The sequence below is a fragment of the Pyxicephalus adspersus genome, chromosome 8, assembly GCF_032062135.1.
Source record: "Pyxicephalus adspersus chromosome 8, UCB_Pads_2.0, whole genome shotgun sequence".
NCBI lineage: Eukaryota > Metazoa > Chordata > Amphibia > Anura > Pyxicephalidae > Pyxicephalus > Pyxicephalus adspersus.
Genome location: NC_092865.1, coordinates 72752177 through 72776615, shown reverse-complemented (window position 1 = coordinate 72776615; position 24439 = coordinate 72752177). Strand labels below are relative to the sequence as shown.

The following is a 24439-nucleotide window of genomic DNA, read 5'->3' as shown; positions in this document are numbered from 1 at the left end:
CTCTTCATGTTGGAAAATAGGGAAGGGGGTGAGGATGGATGATCACCACTGGAATATGTTTCAGGAACTGAATATCTTAGGAGTTAGAAAGGGAATTGAGAGATTTTTATTACCCGTTGGATGGACTGCCTTTCCGAAAGTGTTTGGCTCTCCAAGATTGTCAGTCGGCAGTCTGGTCCTCCCATAGACATGAGATCATCAATTGTTCCAACCAATTGATATCCTAAATATATGAGTAACCTCCAATAATAATGCAGTGCACATCAGCAAAAGGGAATGCTGCAATATGTTGATCCTTCATTGTAAAGCCGATTGAAAAGACTTATTACCATGAAAGAAGTGATATTACATTCCCATACGTGGCTTGTAATATCACATAACCTAGTAAAGGGTCAGATGGTGGAGCACCATGAGTTGTGCGTCCTGTTCATGCCTTGGACATATACATTGGATAAAATTGGTCATAACATTTGTAATGCTTTAGTTTTACTGAAGTGAAGTCGGTAACTGACATTGTAATACTTTTGCGTGTAATTGCACGGTGCCTCATTAATATTCCTAATTCTCAAGGGTGTAAGCAGCCATTAACTCGTCACGTTCTAGAAAAAGTCTTGGAATCGCAACTTTGCACAGTTTCCAAAGATGAGACAATGGATTATTTCAGTGGATGGCAAGCCATGTTATTGCTCTGGAAATATTAACACAAATCATTTCAAAGTATTGATAATCCTAAAGTGTGTATAAAGGTTTCACACGTGAATTACATACGTGTACATAGCAAACTTCACAAGAGCAATGCAAAACTGCAAAATAATGTAAACTAGACTTTGTGTGGTCTGATACAAATTCTCATATTACTACAATCAGATTGTAAACTTTGTGATTATAGAGTGTGATACAAAATCCTAAACACAAATAATGTATTTCAATGAATTGTTGTGCTACCTGTGTCCTGCTGTGGCAGAGGATATTCCAGCAGAGATTTCAGCATTTCAGGGATATCCAGAAAGCCTCTGACAACCTCAGACTTTGCCATTGTTGCTGCTGAATACACTGTGACACTTCCAAGGATTGCACTGCAAACACAAGGGAGGAGATTGCTCCAAGCTAATCCTGCTCAATGGATCTCCTCAATGGGAGGGTGCAAGGACATGGAAATGTTCCCAGACCAATGAAATGCTAGAAAAGTTCATCTGTTACCTAACAAGAAGGAGAAACTGCTTGTGTAAGAAGTCTGTACAGATAAAAGTGCACACACTATAAATAACTTACTAATTCAAGACTTTCCGGCTATCATACACTTCAAACTGTATTCCTATCAAAGTACTAAACATGTGACCCTAATCTTTAAAACTTCATATAAACTTTATAATGAAAATATTTGTAAAAGTATTTACCATTTTAATAAAAATTATGTTGTTTGAACAGAAGTAAAAACCACAAACAGGGAAGAGTGCAAACACCAATATTACCGGACGGTGAGTCCAAGAGAATATCCCAGCAAGTAAAAGGTTTGTATACAGGCATTCTGTACAATGCGGATAATAAACATAGTCATTTCATAATAGCTGTGATAGATTATCCTTAAATGACTAAACTTTCTTTATTCTATTAAATTATACAGTTCTCTAAAGCCGCATACACACCTGCAATATTAATCCTAATACGATCCTTTCCAACCACTAGCATTGCACGATGCATGAACGAGCGCTGTACACACAGCATCAGTCTGCTCTATAGAGAGGGGACAACCATGGAGCCGCACCCTACCCCTTCCATTAGGGTCGTTAGTCGTCCATCGTCTGTGGATCCGCCAGGACGGCCAATGAGACGATGGAAGACAGGTGCTGTACACACGCCAGATTCTAGCCCCATATCAGCCCTGAGCTGAACCATTGGACGTGTGTACGTAGTTTTAGTGATGCTCCCAGGAACAGTAAGTTTGGACCATTCTGGAAACCTTAATGGAGAAAAGTGTCAGAAGTACACAAGGAAAGGCACAAACAGACATAATACAAACAAACAAGAAAAGACAAGAATCAACATATTACATTCTGATCACAATATTTAAAATTACTCATCCAATGTATTGTCTTACCTCCTAAAAACATATAATCAAGCTTCACATAAATATTTTCACATTATTACAGTGTACTTAACAGTTTGTTATTTCTAAAAAAGCGTTTTATACATCCACAACTCTTTCTTTTACAATCCACAATCTTTTTCTAATCTTTTCGTCCTTGACGCGTTTCACCCCGAAGGCTTCCTCAGACAGACATGAGACATCAGCTGCATCAATGTTATCTATAAATTACCATGAAGGGTAACAGACAACAGCAAACTAAAATGTATCTTTCTGTAAAAACTTTTTTCCATAATTAAGCAATTTCTTGGTTTTTAACCCTCAGAAATAAAGACTTGCACCTACTTACAATGACCTTTACTTCATGAAGAAATCAAATGCATTTTTCAGCTTCTGTATAAAATGTAAATATGTAATTAGCTTTCTTTTGCAATTATGTGATTTGTGACCCAATTATTTCCAAATCAGCACCAGGGAGACAGCAAACCATTTGGTTGAAGGGATCCGGGCGACAAACTATTCTATCTGTCCTCCTGATGATAGAACCCCCTATGACTACCAATTGTCTTTTACTTCCTGTGTTTCCACCACTACTAGATGTGCTGCTCTCCCGGCTGTTAGGGGTAGCAGTGACAGCTAGAGTTGCCACCCCTGGGTCTGCCACCTGCACATCCTCACATAACTTTGCAAACATGTTGGGGTGCTCAAACACAGGGCTGGCCTTCCATTTCTGGGAGCCCCTACCACTCCCTCTAGTTACATTAACCCAACTCCCTACATGTTCATCCTGACTAACCTCTCCACCCCCCACATCTAAGCCATTACCTGCCTGCTCAGTGAGCCGGAGACCCCTCTCAAGGTGACCCAGTGATTTCAGTGTTGCAATGCGCTTCTCCAGCTCTCCAATGCGAGATACCAGAAAGGCGACTTGCTCACATCTGTCACAGCGGTATTCACCTAGGTATTCACCTGGGAGCTGTTACTCTATTTGTGCATACAGTAATTAGCTAACTGACATTTATGAAAGGGTCACTATTAATCCTACTGACACCCATGATGAGACACCATTTATCCCACTGACATCCATGAGGAGCTGCAATTCATTTTACTGACACCAATGATTCATCCCACTGACCCCAATGATGAGCTACATTCATCCCACTGGCTTCCATGATGGGACAGTATTGGATAAGCAGTGACAGTGATCAGACGGTTGGAGAAGAGAGGGGTGTGGTTTTGGTGTGAAGGGGGCGGGGCTGTATTAGGGATTGGTCTTCGGTGAGCAGGAAATGATCCAATCAGGGTAAAATAGAAGTGAAAATTGGAACCATATTTATGTTTCAGTAATTAATGAAAAGGAAAACCGGAAACACGGTGCAGATCTCCAACAATATATGCAGCATTTTACAGTATATTTGTTTAGTTCGCCACTACTGCGCATATAATAAACCCTGTGCATGCGCATTAGGACACTGAAGGGGGCGCTATTGCACATACACTGAAGTCAACCTTTACACATGCGCAGTAGAATCCATTTGCCACCCATTTGGAATTCACACCCCAGAAGAATCGCACTGCAGTTCACCAATTAGTGATAAATAAGGCCAGTGTAGCATCTTACCTATCCACTGGTTTATAGAGAATTTATGGCCGATAAGCTGGTAATTGGAAGGTGAGAGAAGCTTTATGTTACAGAATGTGTGTAGGATAACATGGAGCTGCAAGGGTGGGGAGGTGACAGGGCAGTCAGAAGGTGTAAGTAGGGCATGGGTGGGACATTGGTGGTCTCTAGGGATAGGTAGGGGCCGATACTGGAGATGGGTGCAGGGACAGGCAATGTCCTTTCTGCAATAAAACATACCCGTGTGCCTGGTTTCTTCTTTTCTGAAATGTACATCGGCATCCTTCTTTATTGTGCATTACGTTATCTGCAAGTAACACAAATACTTACCTGTCCCCCCGACTTATCTCCCTCAGTCCTGGATATATTATACCCGGACTGTCCAGGGCCCCTGTATTGTCAGCTGACATGGCCATTTACCAACCCTTATAGAAATGTCTGGGGCTCGGCTTGGATTCTGCCCCCCATTTATTCCCCACATTCATTTATTAAATCTGAAGGAGCTACGAGAGTGATGTGCAGAGGAGGAGACCGTCAATAATTGGTGCTCATCTTTCTAGTTCTGCCGGTGGCAATGGCGGGGCGAGATAGATGAGGACAACTGTGGGGATCAGCAGGAAGGAGCTTCAGAAAGGTGCAAAAGATTTTGCTAGGAAACTGGTTCTCTCCGAAGCTATATCTTGTATAGTCCCTGATGAACAAGCTGGTGGAGGAAAGCTCCTTTAAACAACATATGGATTTATGTGTTCAGCCCTGCTAGATGTATTATGCATATGCATTATGTATATGCACCAATATTTTGTGTACCAAGATGTCTTTGTATGAACATGTCACCAATATTAAATGTTCCAGGTCCATGGATATAGCCGGAGCAGTGGAAGGCTCGTGTCCCTTGCAGCCCATTGGATTCCACATGCTTGGATCTCCTGATCGGTAAGTAGAGGGGTGTACAAGACTGAATGAGTTTCTTTGGCTTGAAAGAGGCTTATTAAATCGATGGAGTATTGTAGTGTCGATGTATCGATGGAGTATGGCAGTGCGGTCTCAGGGAACTCTAACCCTAAGCTACCATTATGTTTTACGTTTTGTTTGATACAGCCAAAGGAAGCGGTATTATTTTTGGAGAATTACACATTTTACAAACTGTTCTGCGTGCTTCCTGCAAGTTCTAATCCCACCCGGTATCAGAGAGGTCAGGAGGATGAGATTCACATTGCTTCCTCTTCAGATTATTCTTCTTCTTTTTAAAAAGAAATGTACTACTCTCCATTTACTGCAACACAGCAAACCTGTCCTGGTTCCCGGTATGTTTTGGCCCATTATGTCCGTTTGGATCACACCACAGGCAAGTTTCAGTTGTGTACTAGCTCTTCTCCTTCTATCGCTAAATCAGCAATGTGGTTTCTGACAAAAGGACCAATAATGTGACGTGAAGACGGAGTAAGGAGAGAGGCCAGTGGGCATGACCCAAAGTGCAAGATAAATGATGTTTTCACTTATTAGAACACAGGACCAAGAAACTGGACACTTGGTCATAATTGTCTGACTATGCCACACAGGCGGTGCCTTGTTGAGAGAATATTGTGCCACAGTAGGTTGTCTTGATCAATTTCTTTCTGCTTACAAACACACAGACAAATCTACTAAATCTCACTGTCACTCCGCAGGGTTGAAGGGACCTCATATTTGAGAGAGAAGGAATGTTTACAAGTTTACTATTTCCCCTAAGGCTTATACTAGAGATTTTTAAATCAATTATTTTCTGTTGAAAAGGCTGTTTTGCTTACTCCACAGAAATGAAAGAATTTACATTCTTGCAGCAAAGCCGAGTTCCAACCACAGCTAAGATAACCAACAATAGGCAAAGATTGTCATTTGAACTTTTGCCAAGTTGTTTGCCTAATAAAGCTAGCTGATCTCTGTTAGAATACTTCCATTGTCATTTCATGTAATAGTAGTAAGAGTCCTCCCTGATATATATTAGTTATTGCCACCCCAATTGTATAGCTTATAGTAATAATAAATAAGATGGAAGTGAAGCTGCGTTTTTTTTGGCAATAGACACTTCAATTGTAATGAATTTTAACAAAACAACAATCAGTGATATATACAGAGGTAATTAGTATTTCCCATTATTATTCATGCAGTGAACAGACCAAATAGCTATACATATTGGATCTCTAGGTATATAGAATAAAGGTCAAATTAAACTTCTCTTGTCCCAACGCGTTTCGCCGTGCAGCTTTCTCAGGGGATCGGTTGGGACCATTAACATTCTATGTATGAGTGATAAAATGAGTACAAAGATCTTTTTACAACACGGCTTCAATAGTATAAAGTAAAATGAAACGCCGGGTATATGGTACAGATCAATACAATACAATACAATCAATACAATAATGATGACAGATTCATGATAAAGAGGTAAAGAGGTATAGAATTTTGATAGCTTATGCAGCAATGATTTAGGTAAAAATGAAAAATAAAAAGGATGAGAAAATGTTTGATTGTATATTATAATTATTAAATGGCTATGTGTTGTCAGGAGTATATAGTGCGTATAAGAACTGTGTATATAAACTATGTGTTTGTCAGAGGTATGTTATTGTATGTATCTGTTAAATGAATACATGTTATTAAGTGTAATAATATTATGCAAATAAAAATAAATATATAATAATGAATTGTGGATGACTTACTGATGACAAATATTTACTCATCCTTTTTTTTTTACATTTTTCCCTTTATCATTCCCGCATAAGCTGTCAGATTGATATTGTTTTTTGATATTGTAATATTGTGTTGCACAAACACTGAGTGCTGTGTCTGAGCTAAATAGCCAGGGATGAAGAAGAGGCTATTTCCTGATTGGCCGGCAGGTTGGACGAAACTGATAAAAAGACATCCCCTGAAAATAAGACCTAGTGTGTTTTTGGGAGCCAAAAAAAATATAAGACAGTGTCTTATTTTCGGGGAAACACGGTAAGTGTCACATTAACCCCCCTACCTTTTATGAGGCCTCTCCATCCCCCGAGGTCCAGGTTTCAGGGGGAAGCCCGAAGATTAAACCTCTTGGCAAGAAGAGGTGCAGACACATCTGTAGCTGGATCTCTCCTCAGGACCAAAACCTTTCCAGTCAATCAGGTACATCAGCTTTTTGCAATAAATCCTGTAATTTATCAACACAAATGATTTCAGTTTACATTTTACCATAATTGCTTTTTATGACACTTCCAGCTTTACACAAATTGATTGTACATTGGGTATTACACTTCTTAGAATAAAGTTATCAGGAAACGCAATATTGATGGCAAAAAGTGCACATTAATGTTTTAGAAGCATGCTAATGAGACAATTTTATTTACAAAATATACAAAACACCTAAAAGCCTACAAATGGGCTCTACAATCGTAAAGACTACAGATATCGTATAAGGACAACAAGAAAGATTCTAAAAGAAACAGTTCTTGAGACCGTCTCACTTATTATGAAGTATTCCAATATCAATTTGGAATTCCCGAATTAGGATAGAATGATTGGAAAATGTATTGACCCATACCATACCCGAAGATAACATTCAGAAGAGTGACCTCATAATAGGCTTGTTCACACAAAACATAATTATGTAAAAACTTAATGACCGGGCACTTTTATATTGGCCATTGTACCACCCATACTATCTGAGATTTGAAATATCGAAATTTCAAAACAGATCCAAAACTTAACTTATTCATTGCAACACACGGGGTGCCACTATCTGGGAACAGGCTCCGAGGCCAATAGCTGTAGCATCAAGCAAGTCCGCAATAATAAACATGTTGGGGTCCAGTACCAAGGTCAATATACCAATGCAGGAGTGACACAGGAGTGTGGTCAGGGAGAGAGCCAAAGTCAGTAAAAGACCGGGAGCAATAAAGGTCAGAACACAAGAAGGCGGCAATGCAGCAGCAGTAATAGTTACGTGAGACACTGACAAAAGCACAATAATCTGGCAAACAGGAATCCATGGCAGGGCGTACATAGGAAGTCAGTGACAACACAGGGAATCGGGGAAGGTTGACTGAAATCAGCCAGAGGGCTATCCAGGTAGCTTAGTAGGTAGGGCTACGGCCAGACACAGAAGCAGCTCTGGGTCGGATCCCAATCCTGATAGTGGCCCCTTCCTTCCAGGACAGCCTCTAGTCTTGGCTTGAGAGGAAATCTCACATTACATTTTCTTAGAACCATGAACATTCTCTTCTGATTTTTAAGAATTTTATCAGGAAGAAATCCTGGATATTGCAATGTGTTCCTGAATGTCCTAGAGTCAAACATGTGAACCACAAATTTGTATTCACCTTGTACATTAAAGGGGGCACAGGTGGAGAAACTAGAAAACGTGTTTTCAGGAAATGGTTCGCGTACAGAGACATGGAATACTGGATGAATCTTTATACTGTCAGGAAGTTTTAAACGATAAGTGACTGGGTTGATCTGAGCTGTGATTTGAAATGGTCCCAGAAACGTATGGGCCCACTAGGAACATGTTTGTTTAGATTTTTGGTAGATAGCCATACCTGGACACCAATATTGAAGGTTGGGGGGTCTCTGCGGCGTCTGTCAGCAGCTTTCTTGTAGTTTTGCTGGGCTTCCTTCAGTGTTTCAATCAATTTCCAATGAGTTTCTTGTAAGACAATAATTGATAGTTGAGAAAGGAAAGGTTGGGGATGAGGACTGGATGATAACTTATGTTTAAATAGAATGGCCGTTAAGATGTGGAACTGCAGTTAGAATTGTTATATCCAAATTCTGCAGCTGCACCCAATCATCTTGAAGTTTCCTTGGTTTGTCCTCTCAGTCTGTCTGTTAGATTGGGGATGGAAAGCAGAAGACAAATCAATTGTCAATCCTAGAGCTGTGTGAAAGTAGTTACAAAATGTTGAGGCAAACTGTACCCCTTTATCTGATACCCCATCATCTGCAATTCCATGCAATATAAATATTTCTTGAACCATAAGCTCAGCAGTTTGTTCAGCAGTTGGTATTCCCCTTGTTGGAATGAAGTGAGTTATCCTAGTAAGATGGTCAACAATGACTAAAATGAAGGTCATCTCCTTAGAGGGAGGTAGGGTAACCACAAAATTCATGGATATTGAGCGCCAGGGCCTTGAGGGAACTGGGGGTGGTTGAAGTAACCCAAAGCTTGAGGGGTCTTATTATGTGCACAAACGTGAAATGAAGAAACATATTTCTTGACATCTTTTTTTATGATTCTGGCCACAAAAGGAACATGATAAAAGCACGTGTTTTTGTCCAAAATGCCTAGCTAGTTTAGAATCATGAACAAGCCTAAGAACTTCCAGTTGGGCTGTGTATGGTACATAGAGACAATGGAGTTTAGTCCAAAAGCCATTTTTAAAGGCAAGACCGACATCTTTAGTAGGATGAGTAAGAGGTGGGTCATCATTATACCACTCTTTTTAAGCACAGTCAATGTCATGGGTTGCCTACCCCTGGCAGATGACATGGGATTACCTGAGGTCTCGAATCTAAGTGACCCCCTGGCCTTCACCGGTTCTCCTTGCAAGGAGTGAAGGGCTGGTGACCCGAGTGGTCAACAAATCAAAGTCCCCAGACTCACCCCACCAGGGATCAGGAGACTGCAGTGCAGGAATGGCTATCAGGCTAGGTGGTTGGGGCAGACAAGGCAGAGCCAAGGTCAAATCCAGAGAATCCAAACCGAGAACTAGCTGGCAGGAAATGCACTGAAAATCCAGAAACCCAAGTCTGAGGCTGGAGAGGTTTAAAAAGGCCCAGCAGCCAATTGCAGAGCAGGATTAAACAATCCGTTCACTGGCGATAGCATCCACTCCAGAATCCCTTTCAGCTGTGCACAGCCCCAGTTTCTGTGCAGGGGATGCTGAGAACAATAAAAAATCCATGACTACAGGGATACAAGTGGTACAGTTTGCTGAGCAGATGATTTTGGTGTTAGTGGCTCCTAGAAAATACTTTTGTACAGAAGGGATTGTTTTCCTTAGGTGGTTTAAAAAGTTCTTAATAGAGCATCAGTCCTACCATTTCTGTATCCAGATTAGTAGGAGATGATCAAGGTAAATCCAATGCAGTTTTCTGTTTATCTACTTGCACACAAACTTATATGCCCATCAAAGATCAAGTCTTTCTAGTTCAGGAATTTAAGGGAATGAATAAAGTTTTTTTTTTTTTTACAGCGATCTTAGTTCTCTGTAGTCAATGCATGGGCGCAAGGTAGAGTCCTTCTTTTCACCAAAGAACAAGGGTGCCCCTGCAGGAGACGTGGAGTGTCTTATAAACCCCTTCTTTAAATTTATATCCAGGAATTCTTTAAGATATTTTATTTCAGACTCTGACAGACTGCAATTGACAGAATTGATGCTATTTTGGAGTTTTGTCCAGAAGGCTGTAACAATTATATGAGTTATCATGTGGTCTTCGGGTCTATATATCGCATTGTAACAATATTGTGAGACGTCCTATCCTATCGGGCGTCACCCCAAGCACACATATTCACACACATGTATTTTTATTGACCTGGTACCTTTTTTCCTACTGGAGTGAAGGTAGCAGGTTGCAGCTGAAAGTATATACAGCATTGGAAATCCCCAGTATTGGTGCTGGTCCCCATTGAATTGGATTGGTAGGAGCATACATGCGATTAGGTGTATGGTGGTGCCATATTGGGAGCATGGATCTTGTAATCTTGTAATTGTAGATAAAAAGATCATGACTTGTTGGTTTCTAACTACAACTTGTACACAATAATCTGGAGTTTAGAGTTCATCTCAACAGAAGGTATCAGGAATGTGAAATCAGGCAGAGGGCTATCCAGGGTGTCTAGGGGGTAGGGTTACCACCAGACACAGAAGCAGCCCCGGGACAGATCCCGATCCGGGCAGTACCCCTCCCCCACCCTCCTTTCAGGACAGGCTCTGCTCCTGGTTTGAGAGGAAATCTCTAATTACATTTCCTTGGTAATCTAGGAGCATGAACATTCTTCTGTTTCTTAAGAACTTTCTTCAGGAACAACCCTTGACATTGCAGTGTGTTCCTGAATATCCCTATAGTCAATACTTTTCTCAACCACTTGAGGTGGCTTAGTGGGTAGAGCTACCTCCAGACACAGAAGCAGCCCTGGTTCAGATCCTGGCAGGATTTTATAATCTATTTAAATACTTTCACTTTTTAATGTTAACAAAGAGAATCTCCTACGGGAATACTGCAGGTTCCCGAGGGTCAGAAAGAGTAGAGAGGGAAATCTGGGGTCACCAACAAGGAACCATAGGTTTTAGGTTGGGTAGAAAAAAAAAGGGCTAAAAAAAGTAAATTAGAAAAGGTGACAGAGGTAGGTTGTTATGTCCAGATATATTTTGTGACAGTTTATGTAAATATTTACGAGTTAAATTTGAAGTGTACAAGGAGAGACAGCACAGACTTGCAAGTGAAATTGAAGAATATAATATTTAATATTAAAGACAGACAGACAAAACATTGCAATAACAGAGTTAAATATAACAAAAATACTCAGCTGAGGAAGTGAGTTGCATTCAGCCAAGGAGTCCCTCAATTTTAATGGCTTGACAGATGATCAAAAAACATGTTGCATGCAGCAAGTTCTAGTTGAGACTCCATTAGGTTTGGCATTGTGTTTTAAACTATTGAAACAATGATCAGTACTGACCAACGATCCTTTAACCAGCATTTTACCCTATAGGGTGCCAGTTAAAGGACGAAATGTTACCAGGTACCTAAGGGCACTGCCTTAAACACCACATTCACATGTTTTCAAGAACCAGGTTTACCAGAAGGATTCTTTTTAACCAGGACGTTATGTCGAAGGCTGACGGCTGAAATTTAACAAACCCCGAAGAACATGGAATATTTAGGAGGTCCCACAGCTCTCCCTGTTTGAGCTGGTGTATGAGCGGAGGCCACATGGATTGCTCTAAAAAAAATCAAGGCCACTTCCCATCAGATTATTGTTGAATATTTCCTACAAATGAGGGGAAGAGGGTTGCTATTTTTAAGCCCTTGGTTAAAGAAAATCTCCAAAGTGCCCAGGAGGGACAGAGGAGGGTGTACAACTGGTCAGCCAAGGTCTGGCAGTTCCAACCTGGAGACCGACTGATACCCACTGTGGCAAAATACTAGGGTCCATCTAAATTGGTACACAAAGTGAGGGAGGTGCACTAAATGGATAAAAGAAAGCCATACCAGATCTACCACATTTTGAAACTTGGGAGAGACTAGGCTTCTGAACCAGAACTAGCAAGTTTGAGCCTTAAGTCCCAAGTGGGGTCTAACAGGTGACAGTGTCTGCCACATTATCCCAGAATTTGCCAGGTCTCACCCACCTAATAAATCATGTCAGTTACAAAGTCTGGAGTTAAACCCTTACATAGGCCTGTAGGAAGGCAGTTTCAGTCAAAATTTAAGGGGTATTGGAGCTGGACATACAGTTAGGTCCATAAATATTTGGACAGGGGCAACTTTTTTCCAATTTTGGTTCTGTACATTACCACAATTATTATAAATTAAACAACTCAGATGTATTGACCTGCAGACTTTCAGCTTGAATTCAGTGGGTTGTACACAATCACTTCATTTCAGGGGCTCAAAAGTAATTGGACAATTGACTCAAAGGCTATTTCATGGGCCGGTGTGGGCAATTCCTTCATTATGTCATTATCAATTAAACATGCGGAGCTCTCCATGCAGGTGAAACAAGCCATCATCTGGTCCCATTTCTTTGACTCTGCAATGACTACAGGAGACTAAATGAAGTTTCAAAATTTGATGCATATTTATTGCTACGGGTAGAGGATTTGATAAGGAGATTAGGTCCAGCTCAGTTTATTACTACCCTGGACTTTACAAAAGGTTATTGGCAGATTCCCTTAACTAAAGAGGCTAGGGAGGAAACAGCATTATCCAAGCCCGACAGCCAGTTCCAGTACAAAAGATTCTCTTTTTTCTGCACACCACCCTGGCCAGAGGACGATGGACAAGTTACTGAGCCCCATCACTTTGGTATGTTTTGATGATGTAGTCATCTTTAGCAGTGAGTGGAATTCCCACCTTCCCTTAGACTCCCTGTGGAATGGTGGTTTTACTGTAAACCCTGAGACATGTGCCATTGAGATTTAGGAGGCCAAGTACGTAAGGTACATGGTAGATAGGAAATTTGTGAGACCCCAACCAAACAAGGTGGACATAATAAAAAAAACTAGCTTCCGCCCCTTGGGAACAAGTTAGTCAGGGCATAACTGGTCATCGTCTGGGACTACCAAAGGCCTGTGCCCAACTTTGCCACCCTGGCATCACCACATACTGATCTGACAAAGGGTCAGACGTCAGTTATGGTATAATGGTAAGAAGATGCAGAAAGAGCTTTCATGGAGTCTGCACGATGACAGAACCAAGAACTGATGGCTCTAGACTTCTCTAAAAAAAAACTTTCCAAAAACCACCTGTAGGGCTGGTGCAGTACTGTCACAGGTGGTGAAAGGTGAGGAGCACCCTGTGGCATTCTCAAGTAGGTAACTGATAGCTGCAGAAAAATATGCCATTGTTGAGCAAGAATGCCACGCCATCAAGTTGGCCCTGGACTTCCTGCAGTACTTCTGGTTAGGTAGAAGATTCAGACTTGTCTCATACCATGCTCCATTAACCTAGATCCTGTCCCTCTATGTATTTCCCTTTGTAGTGTAGTATAGACCATGAAACTGCATCAATATGCTGATGGCCCCTCCAGAGCACACTGTATGATATCCTGTAGTGCCCCCATTGCCTTGGGGTTAAGGCACAAAAGAGGAGATAAGTAAAGGACGTCAGGGATGGGTCACCCATTTTTTTGGCTTTGGGTTTCCTTAGAGAGGTAGCAGGGTACTGGGAAAGGAACCCAGAGTCCTTGGCTCAGAAATGAAAGGGAAGTTTGAGTGGGCATTTTCATTCCTTCCCAGCCAAAGTGAAAGTCTCAGCCTGACAGGACTTGGTGTGTAGGGGAGCAGGTGTAGCAACCTATCATCAGAGTTGGGACCTGTGTCTGTGTCCGATATGGACTTGCAACAGGAAGCTGCAGACAAGCTGAAATAAGCTATTGTGGGAACTTCTTTATGTGTTGCTTTGTTTATTCAATAGCTCTGTAAATTAGCTGAAGGAGTGGAAGAAGAATAAATATTAATGTGACTAAAAAACCCTTATATAGACTACTACTTATTAGAAGCACAGCTATATAACTGTATACTAAAAATCTGTTGGGGTTATTACACCACTATATCAACAACTTTGAATTGGAACATGTACCTATTATGTTATGTGTATTGTTGAGCTTTAGTTTACTTGTATGATTTTAAAGAATAATAAACAAAGCCTTTATCTTTTACCTGGTAATCATATGTGAATTCCCTTCTTGGGCTTACTGTAACAGTAAATTATGGAAAGTCAGGTCTTTATATGTGTTAGATTGCACCACTGGTCGGCCCAGTGTGTTTTCCCCGTTTGTTTCTTTCCTATCACTGTCCCACTGCTGCCAATCAGTTTTAAACACATCTTACCTGTTGGCAATAACACAGGCTGTGTCACAGCCAGTGAAACTTGGGGTAGAGCTATGGAGGGCAAAAGAGGAATGAAAGCTAGTTGTGAAAAAAGCCAGTCATGGGGTGTCTAAGATGGTGGGGACCCACAGTCATTTAGTTGGGTGTGGTCATTAGGTCCCAGTCTGCGTTACATGATCATGATGACTGCGGGCCTGTGAAAGTAGAAACAAAGCCACTCAGGTGTTCAGTCAGAAAACCTAAAACATTAAAACTCAGCTGTCAAAGGATTGTGGCCTTTTCAGGTATTTTTAGCCTTCGTCTGTCTACATCAGGAAAATGCTCCTTCTGCACATGCCCATTCAGTCTTGATCGCACATTCTGCACATTCAGTCTTGATCACCAAGAGGTCCTACACCTTTTTTTTTCTAAAGGGAATGTCAAAGCAGTACATTTGACATTCAAAAATACTTATTTTAAATTTCCCACTGGTCTTGCCCCCCCCCAGACCACATGTACACCCGTTGCATGCCTGCCTGGCATCTGCATCCCTATTAATCACACACCGGCCATTGCCAAGGGGATGCCGATACCATCCAGCATCGCCAAGGTGACAAAGATGCCAGGCCGGCATCGCCGTAGGACACCGCAGGCTTGTGGGGACCAGGTAAGTTGGCAAGATAGTTGGCAACAAGAAAGATGATAAAGACACAATCATAGCAAATTTTACAATGGTGCTAGTTAGTCCATGCATATATTTTCATATACATTAAAAAATGAAAGCCTTGAGATAAAATTAGCACCCAATCAATAAAGGTAAACCTTTAAACTGAATTGTATGAAATTTCATCAGTTTACAAACCAGAGGGAGTATATCCATTGCTAAGGCAATAAGCCAAGAATCCATTATGCCTTTGAAATCATAGGGGCTAAATAAAATGCACACTTAACAAACGGTGAAAGATCAGGAAACTAAGAAATTTTATTTGGAACATTTTATTATATTTCTGATATATTCCATATGTATTCCTTGCATGCAAAGGAATTAGCTGGGGCACTGACCTTACTAGACTGTTGGACTCGCTCAACATACTGTTTATCCAGATCTGTTAGTTCACAAATAAGGTTTAATTTTTACTGCATAGCATCTTTATTCCTGCACGAGTCATTTGCAGGTAGAGTACCTGGAAGATCCCTTTTGTGTTTCATTTCATTTGTGTATCATTCAAACAAGATCATTGAATGTTATAAACAGACTTGCAAGGTAAAAATGATCAAATAATTAAGATAATTTCAATAAACTATAACAATAGAAAGGGATGTTACAAAAAAACAACAAATATTTCTTTTGACATAAATATAAAACACAAGTATGGTTATTAAATATCAGGAACATTTTCCTTGCATGATTGTTAGAAGTTCAAAATGCAGACCTTCATAATTCACTAGAACAGAAAAATATGATATGATAGTGGCTTTAGTGGCCCCTAAAATAAAAAAAACAAACAAATCTTTTTGCACAACATAAAAAAAACACAACCTGTGAAAAGATATGTATAATTTGTCACCACAATTTCTTGATAAAGTTCAGACATTTGCATAATGTTCATTGAGTCCGGACTGCCTCAGGCACCAAAATAAAAAAGCAGCAGAATGCAAAGGGCCAGGTTCTAAATAATGCAAGTCAGTCCTTCCAATTACCAGGCCTGTTAGCCTCACAGACTTCAAATAGAAATATCTTGCAGTTAGTCAAATGTAAAGTCTTCAACCCTCCTGTAAAACAATATTAAAAGTTTATATTTAAAATATTATGTATTGTTTCTAATGACTAAATAACCTAAAAAATGTTCTTGTATACACCATCACAGCTCAGGGAAAGGTATTAAACGTTATGTAGAAGAAGAGTACAGTCCTCGTTATCCCGGAAAATGATCGATGGGGCTGGCTCACCTCGAGCCTGACTGCTTTTCAGGTAGTGGCTAACAATTTTACAGTCCCGCTTGTATTGATAAGGTATGTTTTCATAAGGCTTCAGGTCCAAGTCCAAGATGGAAACTGAATACAGGAAACTGGATTTTGAGGCTTTAATCACAGGTCTTGACTCAAAGCTAAAACAAAAATCACACGGTCAGAAGAAATTGGGATAACAATATATTTACAATTATCTGTAACACTGAGTAATCTGTAACATCATATAGTCGCTAACGGGGTCCTTTCATTTTCTTTCTGTTCATACCTTTAGGTGCATTATTGTAAAAGTATATCTAAACCCAAGAACAAAATAATATACTGGATTTGGTGGATACATTCATTTTCTTTCCTAAGACTTCCTCCAAACATCTTGTGTCATAGGGTGACTACACTCACACCTCCATTGTATCTATGAAGGAGTAGAGAAGAGTAGATAGCATTGGGCAGCAACACGGTTACCATTTGGAGAGGAAAGTGTTAGATAAACAAGTAAAACAGAATGGACGTCACATTAAGAGCCCAACAACTTCAGTTATCAGTAAGTAAACATGTGGCCAGATCATGCACATGAAGTAATAAAATATTCTTAACAGATGGTAGAATTCCCCTAAACAAGTTCTCATTTCACTTTTTAACCATAAGCATTGCAAAGAAATTTTTAAAAAAAAAATTTCATGAAAAAACAGTGTACCGCTTTTGGTGCAGAAATCTAGACATCAGTGTAACGCCCAGGTGGTTAAATATACAGTTGTTCATTCAGCGTGTTTTGTGTTTTTCTGTTCTGAAGGAATGGTGTCACCACACTGCAGTTTACTCTCTTCAATTTTCCTAAACATGTGTGGTGGTCAAAAGGTGGGGGGATGGGATCAGGTGGGCTTTGGGAGGTTGTGATAGTATTGTCAAGACCCTCCGCCTTCAGCACTATGCTAGGTCCATTCATAGACCCTGTAGATGAAAAAGCCTTTGATGGGGTATGTTGGCCCCTTTTACAGGCCTTTGGTGCTCTTGAAAAAAATGGTTTAGGCCCACACATGAGGGCTGTAGTTTGTGGTCAGCAATATAAAATAGCTTTCTTTGTCAACAATATTCCTATATTTATCACATTGCCACATACCTCCATTACTTCTATCCTCCAATGGTTTGATCTATTTTGTCGGTAAAATGTTCATGTCAACCTTCATAAATCTGTACTTTTAAATATAAACATTCCCTCCACACATATTGAACATCTCATTTTAAATGTCCCTTTTACAGTGGAGATACAATCACATATTTAGGAACCGTTATGTCAGCAGACCTATCCAAACTCTTTGACCTTAACTTTCCTCCGTCTGCCCAGCAAAGTTTAAGTAGATACACCCAAACTGCCACTGTCCTGGTTTACTAATAAATGTTCCTTAAATTTATATCTTAATCTGTTTTCTTTATTGCAAACAATCCTTTTTTTATCGTTTACATTCTTACATAAGCAGCGTTTTAGAAAATTTGTATGGTGTTCTGAATGTCACAAATTCGGCACACCAGATATTGTACAGGCCTCTATACCCTTGACTAGTTGATTGGTTCCATAACAGTGATCGCAAGATCATAGATCTCTATGCTCAGTATCTCCCTTTATACACATCAGTGGGAGAGAAAACTGCAGAGGAATGAGTAAAGTCCTACTCAATAACTCATTCCCTCTAAACAAACTGCAGGGCTCAGGAAAAGAAGTTCAAGGTACTCTCACAAAGATTTCCCTGCCTAAGTGATCGTTCCAGAATCTTAGCACAGTCTGCAGAGATATGCTGGAGATGCCAGGGCCAAAGAGGCACGAAGCTACATATCTGGTGGCAGTGTCCAGTGATTCACACATTTCGGGATATTGTGCTCATTGTATACAACTCCTATTCTGATTGGAGGATTCCTAATACCCCAGCTACAACCTTGTTATCTATAATAGCAAGCTTTCTGGCTCCGTCACAGCCAGTTGGATAGTAATACTGAGACATTGGTGCTCCTTTAGATCCTCCCTCTTTACGTGAATGCAAATGGTTGGTGATGAAAATAAATGTTTTCTTGATACCTGGAGACTGCTTGCTTCCGTGAGGTTCTGGATTAAATCAACAGAAGCGTAGCCAGCATCTTTGTTAGGGGCTGAGCTTGCTCATGGTGGAGTAACCCAACTCTCCTTCCAATGAACAGGATGGTTGGCTCAGTGGTTATAGCACCCTTTGCAAAAGCCTAGTAAAAAGTTGCTTTTTTCATTTTTTTTTTTAAAAATAAAACTATTTGAAAAAAATGTAAACATTTAAGAAACATGTCTATGGAGATGACGGTGTTTGAATGTTGCATGTAGCATATGGAAGCAAAGCCGCACTGTTCTACTGTCTGAAAAAGGAGACAAAAAAATTGACTATTTGTTCCAATGTTCCAACCATTTTTGCAAAAAGTTTTAAGCAGTAAAACAGCTGAAACTGCTTCCAAAAAAACTCTAATGTGAACACAAAACTTTATGCTTTGATCAGACCGCTGCATGAAATCCTGCTTTGGGAAAGATGCTAAATGCAGCAGCAGCAGCCTAAATAGATTAGAAAAAGATAGCAGATAAACATATCTTCCTTTTAGTCAAATACCTTAGATGGCAGATTTGGAGAAATCCAAATCCTCCATTTTGCATATTCGCTCCAGGACTTATGCAGGACTTATTCACTCAACATGACGTATGCAGCTTGATAAAGCCACCAATTGCAACTTATATATTTCTGACCTTACCATACTTTCTGAAGAAGCTTACTAATGAAACATGAAAGTGCTAAAAACAAAGTTTGATAAATCTTACTTCAAATTATAAAAATGTTAAAGTCTACATGGTAGTTCAATGTCCTTACCATTCTTCTTGCGTTGTAGGAGAAAGAGCAATCATTATAGAGCAGTCCTTGGCTGTCATGGCCACTCTGTATTGCTGAATCTGAGGAGAGAGCAAAACAACACAGGTAGCAAAAGCTGCATTTTATGTGCATTTACATTCCAAATTCCATGTTTGAGTATGAATATTTAAATTAAATTTCACTAGCTAGATACACAGCAATGGATATAACAATTTCTTTGACTGTATTTGTTACCAAGAGTGAAAACACAGGGATAGCCACACACAAAAAGAGAAAGCAAATTATTAATGACATCTATAAGCCAAATTTACAAGCAAACTGACACACACATTTTCCAAAAGCAATAGGACTATATTTTAGACTATATAGGTAATACATAAATATTTACTAAGCTTTCCATTTCCTAGGCATGTTAAAATGTCTATTTTTGGTGTGAGCATTTAAAATTGATATATTTTAAAACTGATTTTCCATGCCTATTTTTTACGATATACAGTACATACAATACTTGCATTGCAAGTAAACAATACAATGTGACAAAGGATTTACAGTGCATGGGATTTTAGGCAACAGTGCAGTAGTAGCTGGAAGAGTGGAAATAAAGCCTGAACTGCTGAGCAATAACTCATTGAGTTTGATTCATTTGTTAAAGCTGCAAGTGTTAAAGAAAAAAAAAGTAAAAAAAATCCTTTTTAATTCAGTGTTTACTAGAATACTCAATTATTTATTATTTTTCTATTCATTCAAGCAGGATTAGGCACAAACATGCCCTATAAAAACTTTGTTGCTGGAGTATGTTTAGGACAAAATTGTCATACCATCTGTAACACTTTTCATATAGCGAGCCTTGGAGCTGTCATTTATACTTCAATTTGTATGTGTCAACCACTGGATTGATTTGATGTGTTCCACCAAAACTACGTGGCCTTATGTTAGTAATTACGCAGGAGATAATATCTGCATACTTGGTTACTCCTAAGGGTTGCAGCCATCCAAACAAGGACATTTTTCTATTCCCCAATTGGAACACATCGAAATAGCACCAATTTAAAGCCTACAATTTATTGATTTATTGGCATGTTGAACTCTGGTAAACGTAGGATTATCCCTAAATTAATGAAGCTTTAAACTTTTTAATATATACGTTCTGCCTATAAAAGCCTGTCTATCCCTCTCTTCACTATTATGTCTATCTACAATTCAGGCTAAGCAATCCCAACTTACTGCAAACATAGATGGACTGCTGTGAACTTTCACCTATGCTTCTTTTGTGAAAAGCCCTACATATGGGGGTTTCAGCACTTTTGTTTGCTTGTTTTGTTTTGAAATATACAATGTATGCAGTTTTTATTGATGTATGATAAAGAATAAGCACTACAATCAGTGCCTTAGACACCCCTATCTCATTTAACAGTTGGTGTTTTGTAATGAGTAAAAGAAATATGCAAAATTGGGTCTTAAGATAGGAAGGATCAGTATGCAAATCTGCCAGGTAAAATCTATGGCAAAACAAAGCAGATCGGACCCCAGACCCGCCACTGCCACAAAATATATGAATATCCTTCTCTTCACAGGATTCTGCCAAGACATTTTATAAAGGGGGGCTTAAAATGTATGTGCAACAATATCTGCTCCTATAAGAACATGCAAACATAACTGATTCCTTCAAGCACTGTCAAAATGTACAAGCAGAAAACAAAGATGGCTGCAGATTGCAACCAGAAACTAATTTTATTAATGTTAGATATGTTGCTAGGGAAGAAGAAACAGTAGCATGTGAGGACCCTAAAAGCAAAACACCAATGCTGCAATACAGAATATGAGTCAATTTAGGAAGACACACTTAACATCTAGAAGGTCAGGACTCTGAACTATTTTAAACTGTAACTGCCTTGATTATGTTATGTATTAACAAAACAGGTAAGTACAATAAGTTACCTTAGTCACTGCATACTCTATACTGCCATTGTCGTCCACAGACAGATCGTTAAGCTTTTCACAAAACATTTCATCATAAGGTCCATCCAACAGCAGTGTGCTTCTGCAATGAAAATTCACACATAGTGTTAAATGCATATAATGAATTTATAAAGATTTACTAGAGTGAAAGTTAAAAAAAAATGTTCCATAGTCAAAAGTTTGATATCTAAAGGTGCGTACACACTTCCAATTTTTATCGTTCCAATCGAACGACGAACGATCGATTGGGCAAAAAATCGTTCGTAAAAAAGTAACCAACGACGCCGACGAACGAGGAAAGTCGCTGGAAACGAACGACCGGACCGACGGATCGGATTGGACGACGATTGTTGAACATCGTTCGTGTGTACGGTCGTTCGTTGATCGTCCATGTTCAGAGCATGCGTGATGAACGAACGTCTGTTCACTTTCCTGTCGTGCACATAGTTCCTCTATCGCTCAAACGATCGTATCTATTGTGTGTACAATATCTACGAACGATCGTGTCGTTACCTCTATGTGCAGGATCGGTGCTATACGATCGGTCGTATATATCGTGCATGAACGTTCGTCGTTCGTTTTCCAACGATAATAATTGGAAGTGTGTACGTAGCTTTAGTTGATTAGTGATATGGGTCTGTAGTTGGCCCTTGTGGTTGAATCTCTAATGGGCTTTGGAATCATGCATACTGCCACGGTCAGTGAACAAGAGGTGGAGCTGCCCCCGCTGCAGGCTGTTGAATGCATGTGTGAGGTAAGGAACTAACGTAGAAGTGATGTATTGTGCGGAGGAGATTTATGGGAGCGATATCCTGGAAAGAATATCTTCTGCTAGATGGGGTAATAAAAGCAGTAGGGGCAAAGTATAGTGGTGATAGGTGTTCTAGGAATAGGGATCTGAGCAGGGTTGCTTGTTTTCTCATTTTGGTTCTGTACATTACCACAATTAATTTTAAATTAAACAACTCAGATGCCGTTGACCTGCAGACTTTCAGCTTTAATTCAGTGGGTTGAACAAAAAGATTGCATAAAAATGTGAGGAACTAAATCCTTTATTACACAATCACTTCATTTCAGGGGCTGAAAAGTAATTGGACAATTGGCTCAAAGACTATTTCATGGGCCGGTGTGGGCAATTCCTTTGTTATGTCATTATCAATTAAACAGATGAAAGGCCTGAAGGTGATTAGAGGAGGGGGGTGTAAGTGGAAGATTCTGCTGTGAACAGACAACATGCGGAGTTCTCCATGCAGGTGAAACAAGCCATCCTTACGCTGCAAAAACAGAAAAAACTCATCCGAGAAATTGCTACAAATATTAGGAGTGACAAAATCTACAGTTTGGTACATCATGAGAAAGAAACAAGAGCCAGAAGATCATTTTAGTGACTTTTGTATAGTGAAAACTTCAGGATATAACAAGAAAAATAAAACAAATAAAACAGAGTCTCCTAGTCTACCATCGGCTATACGCCCAGTGGCTCACTCAGATAAAATCCCAGTGCCGGTTTTTATTACACTTCCCTTTCTTAAAGAACATGACTATGGTGATGAACTAGGTGACAACAATGATGAAGAGTTTGAAATTGAAGAGGACTTCGTAAAGGATTTGATCAGCATGAGTTGAGTGATTTAGCATGTGATTTGGGACTATCAAAGAAGGCTTCAGAACTTCTAGCATCAAGACTGCTTGGGAAAAACTTACTTGTAGAAAGAACAAAGGTTTTGTACTTTCCAAGCAGAGACATTACATTTCTGCAGTACTTTAGAACTGACAGTGGCTTTGTGTATTGCCATAACATACCTGGTTTAATGGAGGAATTGGGAATTCCAATCTTTAACTGAATGGCCACTATTCATCGATAGCTCAAAGCTTTCTCTTTTCAGTTTCTCTTTGTGAAGAATATGCAGACATAAAAAGTCATAGAGTTGTTGCAATATCACCAACACAATTGGGTCATCTGTGTTGACCTTAAAATGTTATGCTTCCTTCCTGGTCGACAATGCGGATACACCAAGTATCCCTGTTATCTGTACATGTGGGACAGCAGAACTCATGGGAGGCATTGGGTGGAAAGGAATTGGCCTCCAAGATCTGCCCTAAAACCAGGCGATCCAAACTTTCTACATTCTTATATAACCCCGCCTCTGCACATAGTACCTCAATTTTGCATTTCCTTGCCGGTCATTTGAAAAAATAAAGGCCGGTGTGTTTGATGGTCCACAGATTCGGGAGCTCATCAAAGATAAACATTTCATCAGGACAATGTCAGAAGTGGAAAAGAATGCTTGCTTATCATTCAAAGCCATTGTCAAGGATTTTCTTGGAAACACACGAGCAAATAATTACACAGAAATTGTCCAGAAACTCTTGGAGAGCTACAAAATACTTGGTTGCAATATGAGCATCAAGGTGCATTTTCTGCATAGCCATCTTTCTAACTTCCCGAAAACCTTGGTGCAGTCAGTGATGAGCAAGGTGAATGATTCCCCCAAGATATGAAGGTCATGGAAGGACGGTATCAGGGTAGATGGGATGTACATATGATGGCTGACTATTGGTGGAGCATCCAGCGGGATTGTCCTAACACTGAACACTCCAGGAAGCTATAAGTGTAAATTTTTACCTTAACTGCTTACCCGATTAATTTTCAAATGTTTTACTGTAAAAATAAATTTTTGTATGAACAAAAGTAGTAATATGATTGGGGGTGGGGGGTTATTTCACCAGGGTTCCTCCCTTTGATTCTCAACAATCAGTTAATTGCACAGCCTGAATTATAAAATTTTAAAGCTAGAAAAGAAAGCATTTTTAAGGCTTTTTAAAGTGGAGTTTTGAAGTGCAATTATATTTTAGTGATATAAAATGAGTTATGTTTAGCATAAAACGCCTATTCTTTATACAGAATTGACTAGTAGTTTTTATTACAGCAAAATAATCATGCAGTACAAATACACATAGTGAACATAAAACTCAGCAGTGTATCTCAAGGTCCCGACGCATTTCGCCTTTCAGGCTTCCTCGGGATAATTTGAGATTTGCAAATTGCAAGTTGGAGATGTAGATACCAATATCATATATATAAGGGAAAAAAAATGTCAGTGATTTCAAAAGCAAAATTCCAATCATAAGTTCCAATGCAAAAATACAGAGTATAGAAATTAAATTTGATTACTTACATTTGTGTAATCACATTTATAATTAGTGAATAGAAACATCTGCAAGACGTCCACGCCAATAATTACAATTTGGAAAAGGGGAGAAATAGTGCAGAGTGGCTAGAAAAATATTTTAGTATTGAAATTAGTATTGGTTTGACCTAGTCATGTATAAATGGGGTGAATAAGAAATGGATTTATGGATTGCCTGGAGTTATGTA

At 39.6% G+C, this 24439-nt stretch overlaps 3 protein-coding genes across 3 annotated transcripts in view; 1 reads left to right on the top strand and 2 right to left on the bottom strand.

The window, feature by feature from the left end:
- TEF (TEF transcription factor, PAR bZIP family member) overlaps positions 1-1096 on the bottom strand; it is a 15745-nt gene extending 14649 nt beyond the window's left edge. The window contains exon 1 of the mRNA XM_072421152.1: positions 946-1096. Within this exon, the coding sequence (XP_072277253.1) occupies positions 946-1036 (91 nt within the window). The 5' untranslated portion in view covers positions 1037-1096. The remainder of the gene's footprint in view (positions 1-945) is intronic.
- Positions 1-24439, top strand: part of PICK1 (protein interacting with PRKCA 1) — a 624859-nt gene that overhangs the window by 342321 nt on the left and 258099 nt on the right. The window lies entirely within an intron of this gene.
- The window catches only part of IPPK (inositol-pentakisphosphate 2-kinase), a 77927-nt gene continuing 68728 nt past the window's right edge, over positions 15241-24439 (bottom strand). Inside the window, exons 10-12 of the mRNA XM_072421246.1 lie at positions 21040-21142; positions 19102-19181; positions 15241-16368 (exon numbers count right to left, since the gene is read on the bottom strand). Of these exons, the coding sequence (XP_072277347.1) occupies positions 16143-16368; positions 19102-19181; positions 21040-21142 (409 nt within the window). The 3' untranslated portion in view covers positions 15241-16142. The remainder of the gene's footprint in view (positions 16369-19101; positions 19182-21039; positions 21143-24439) is intronic.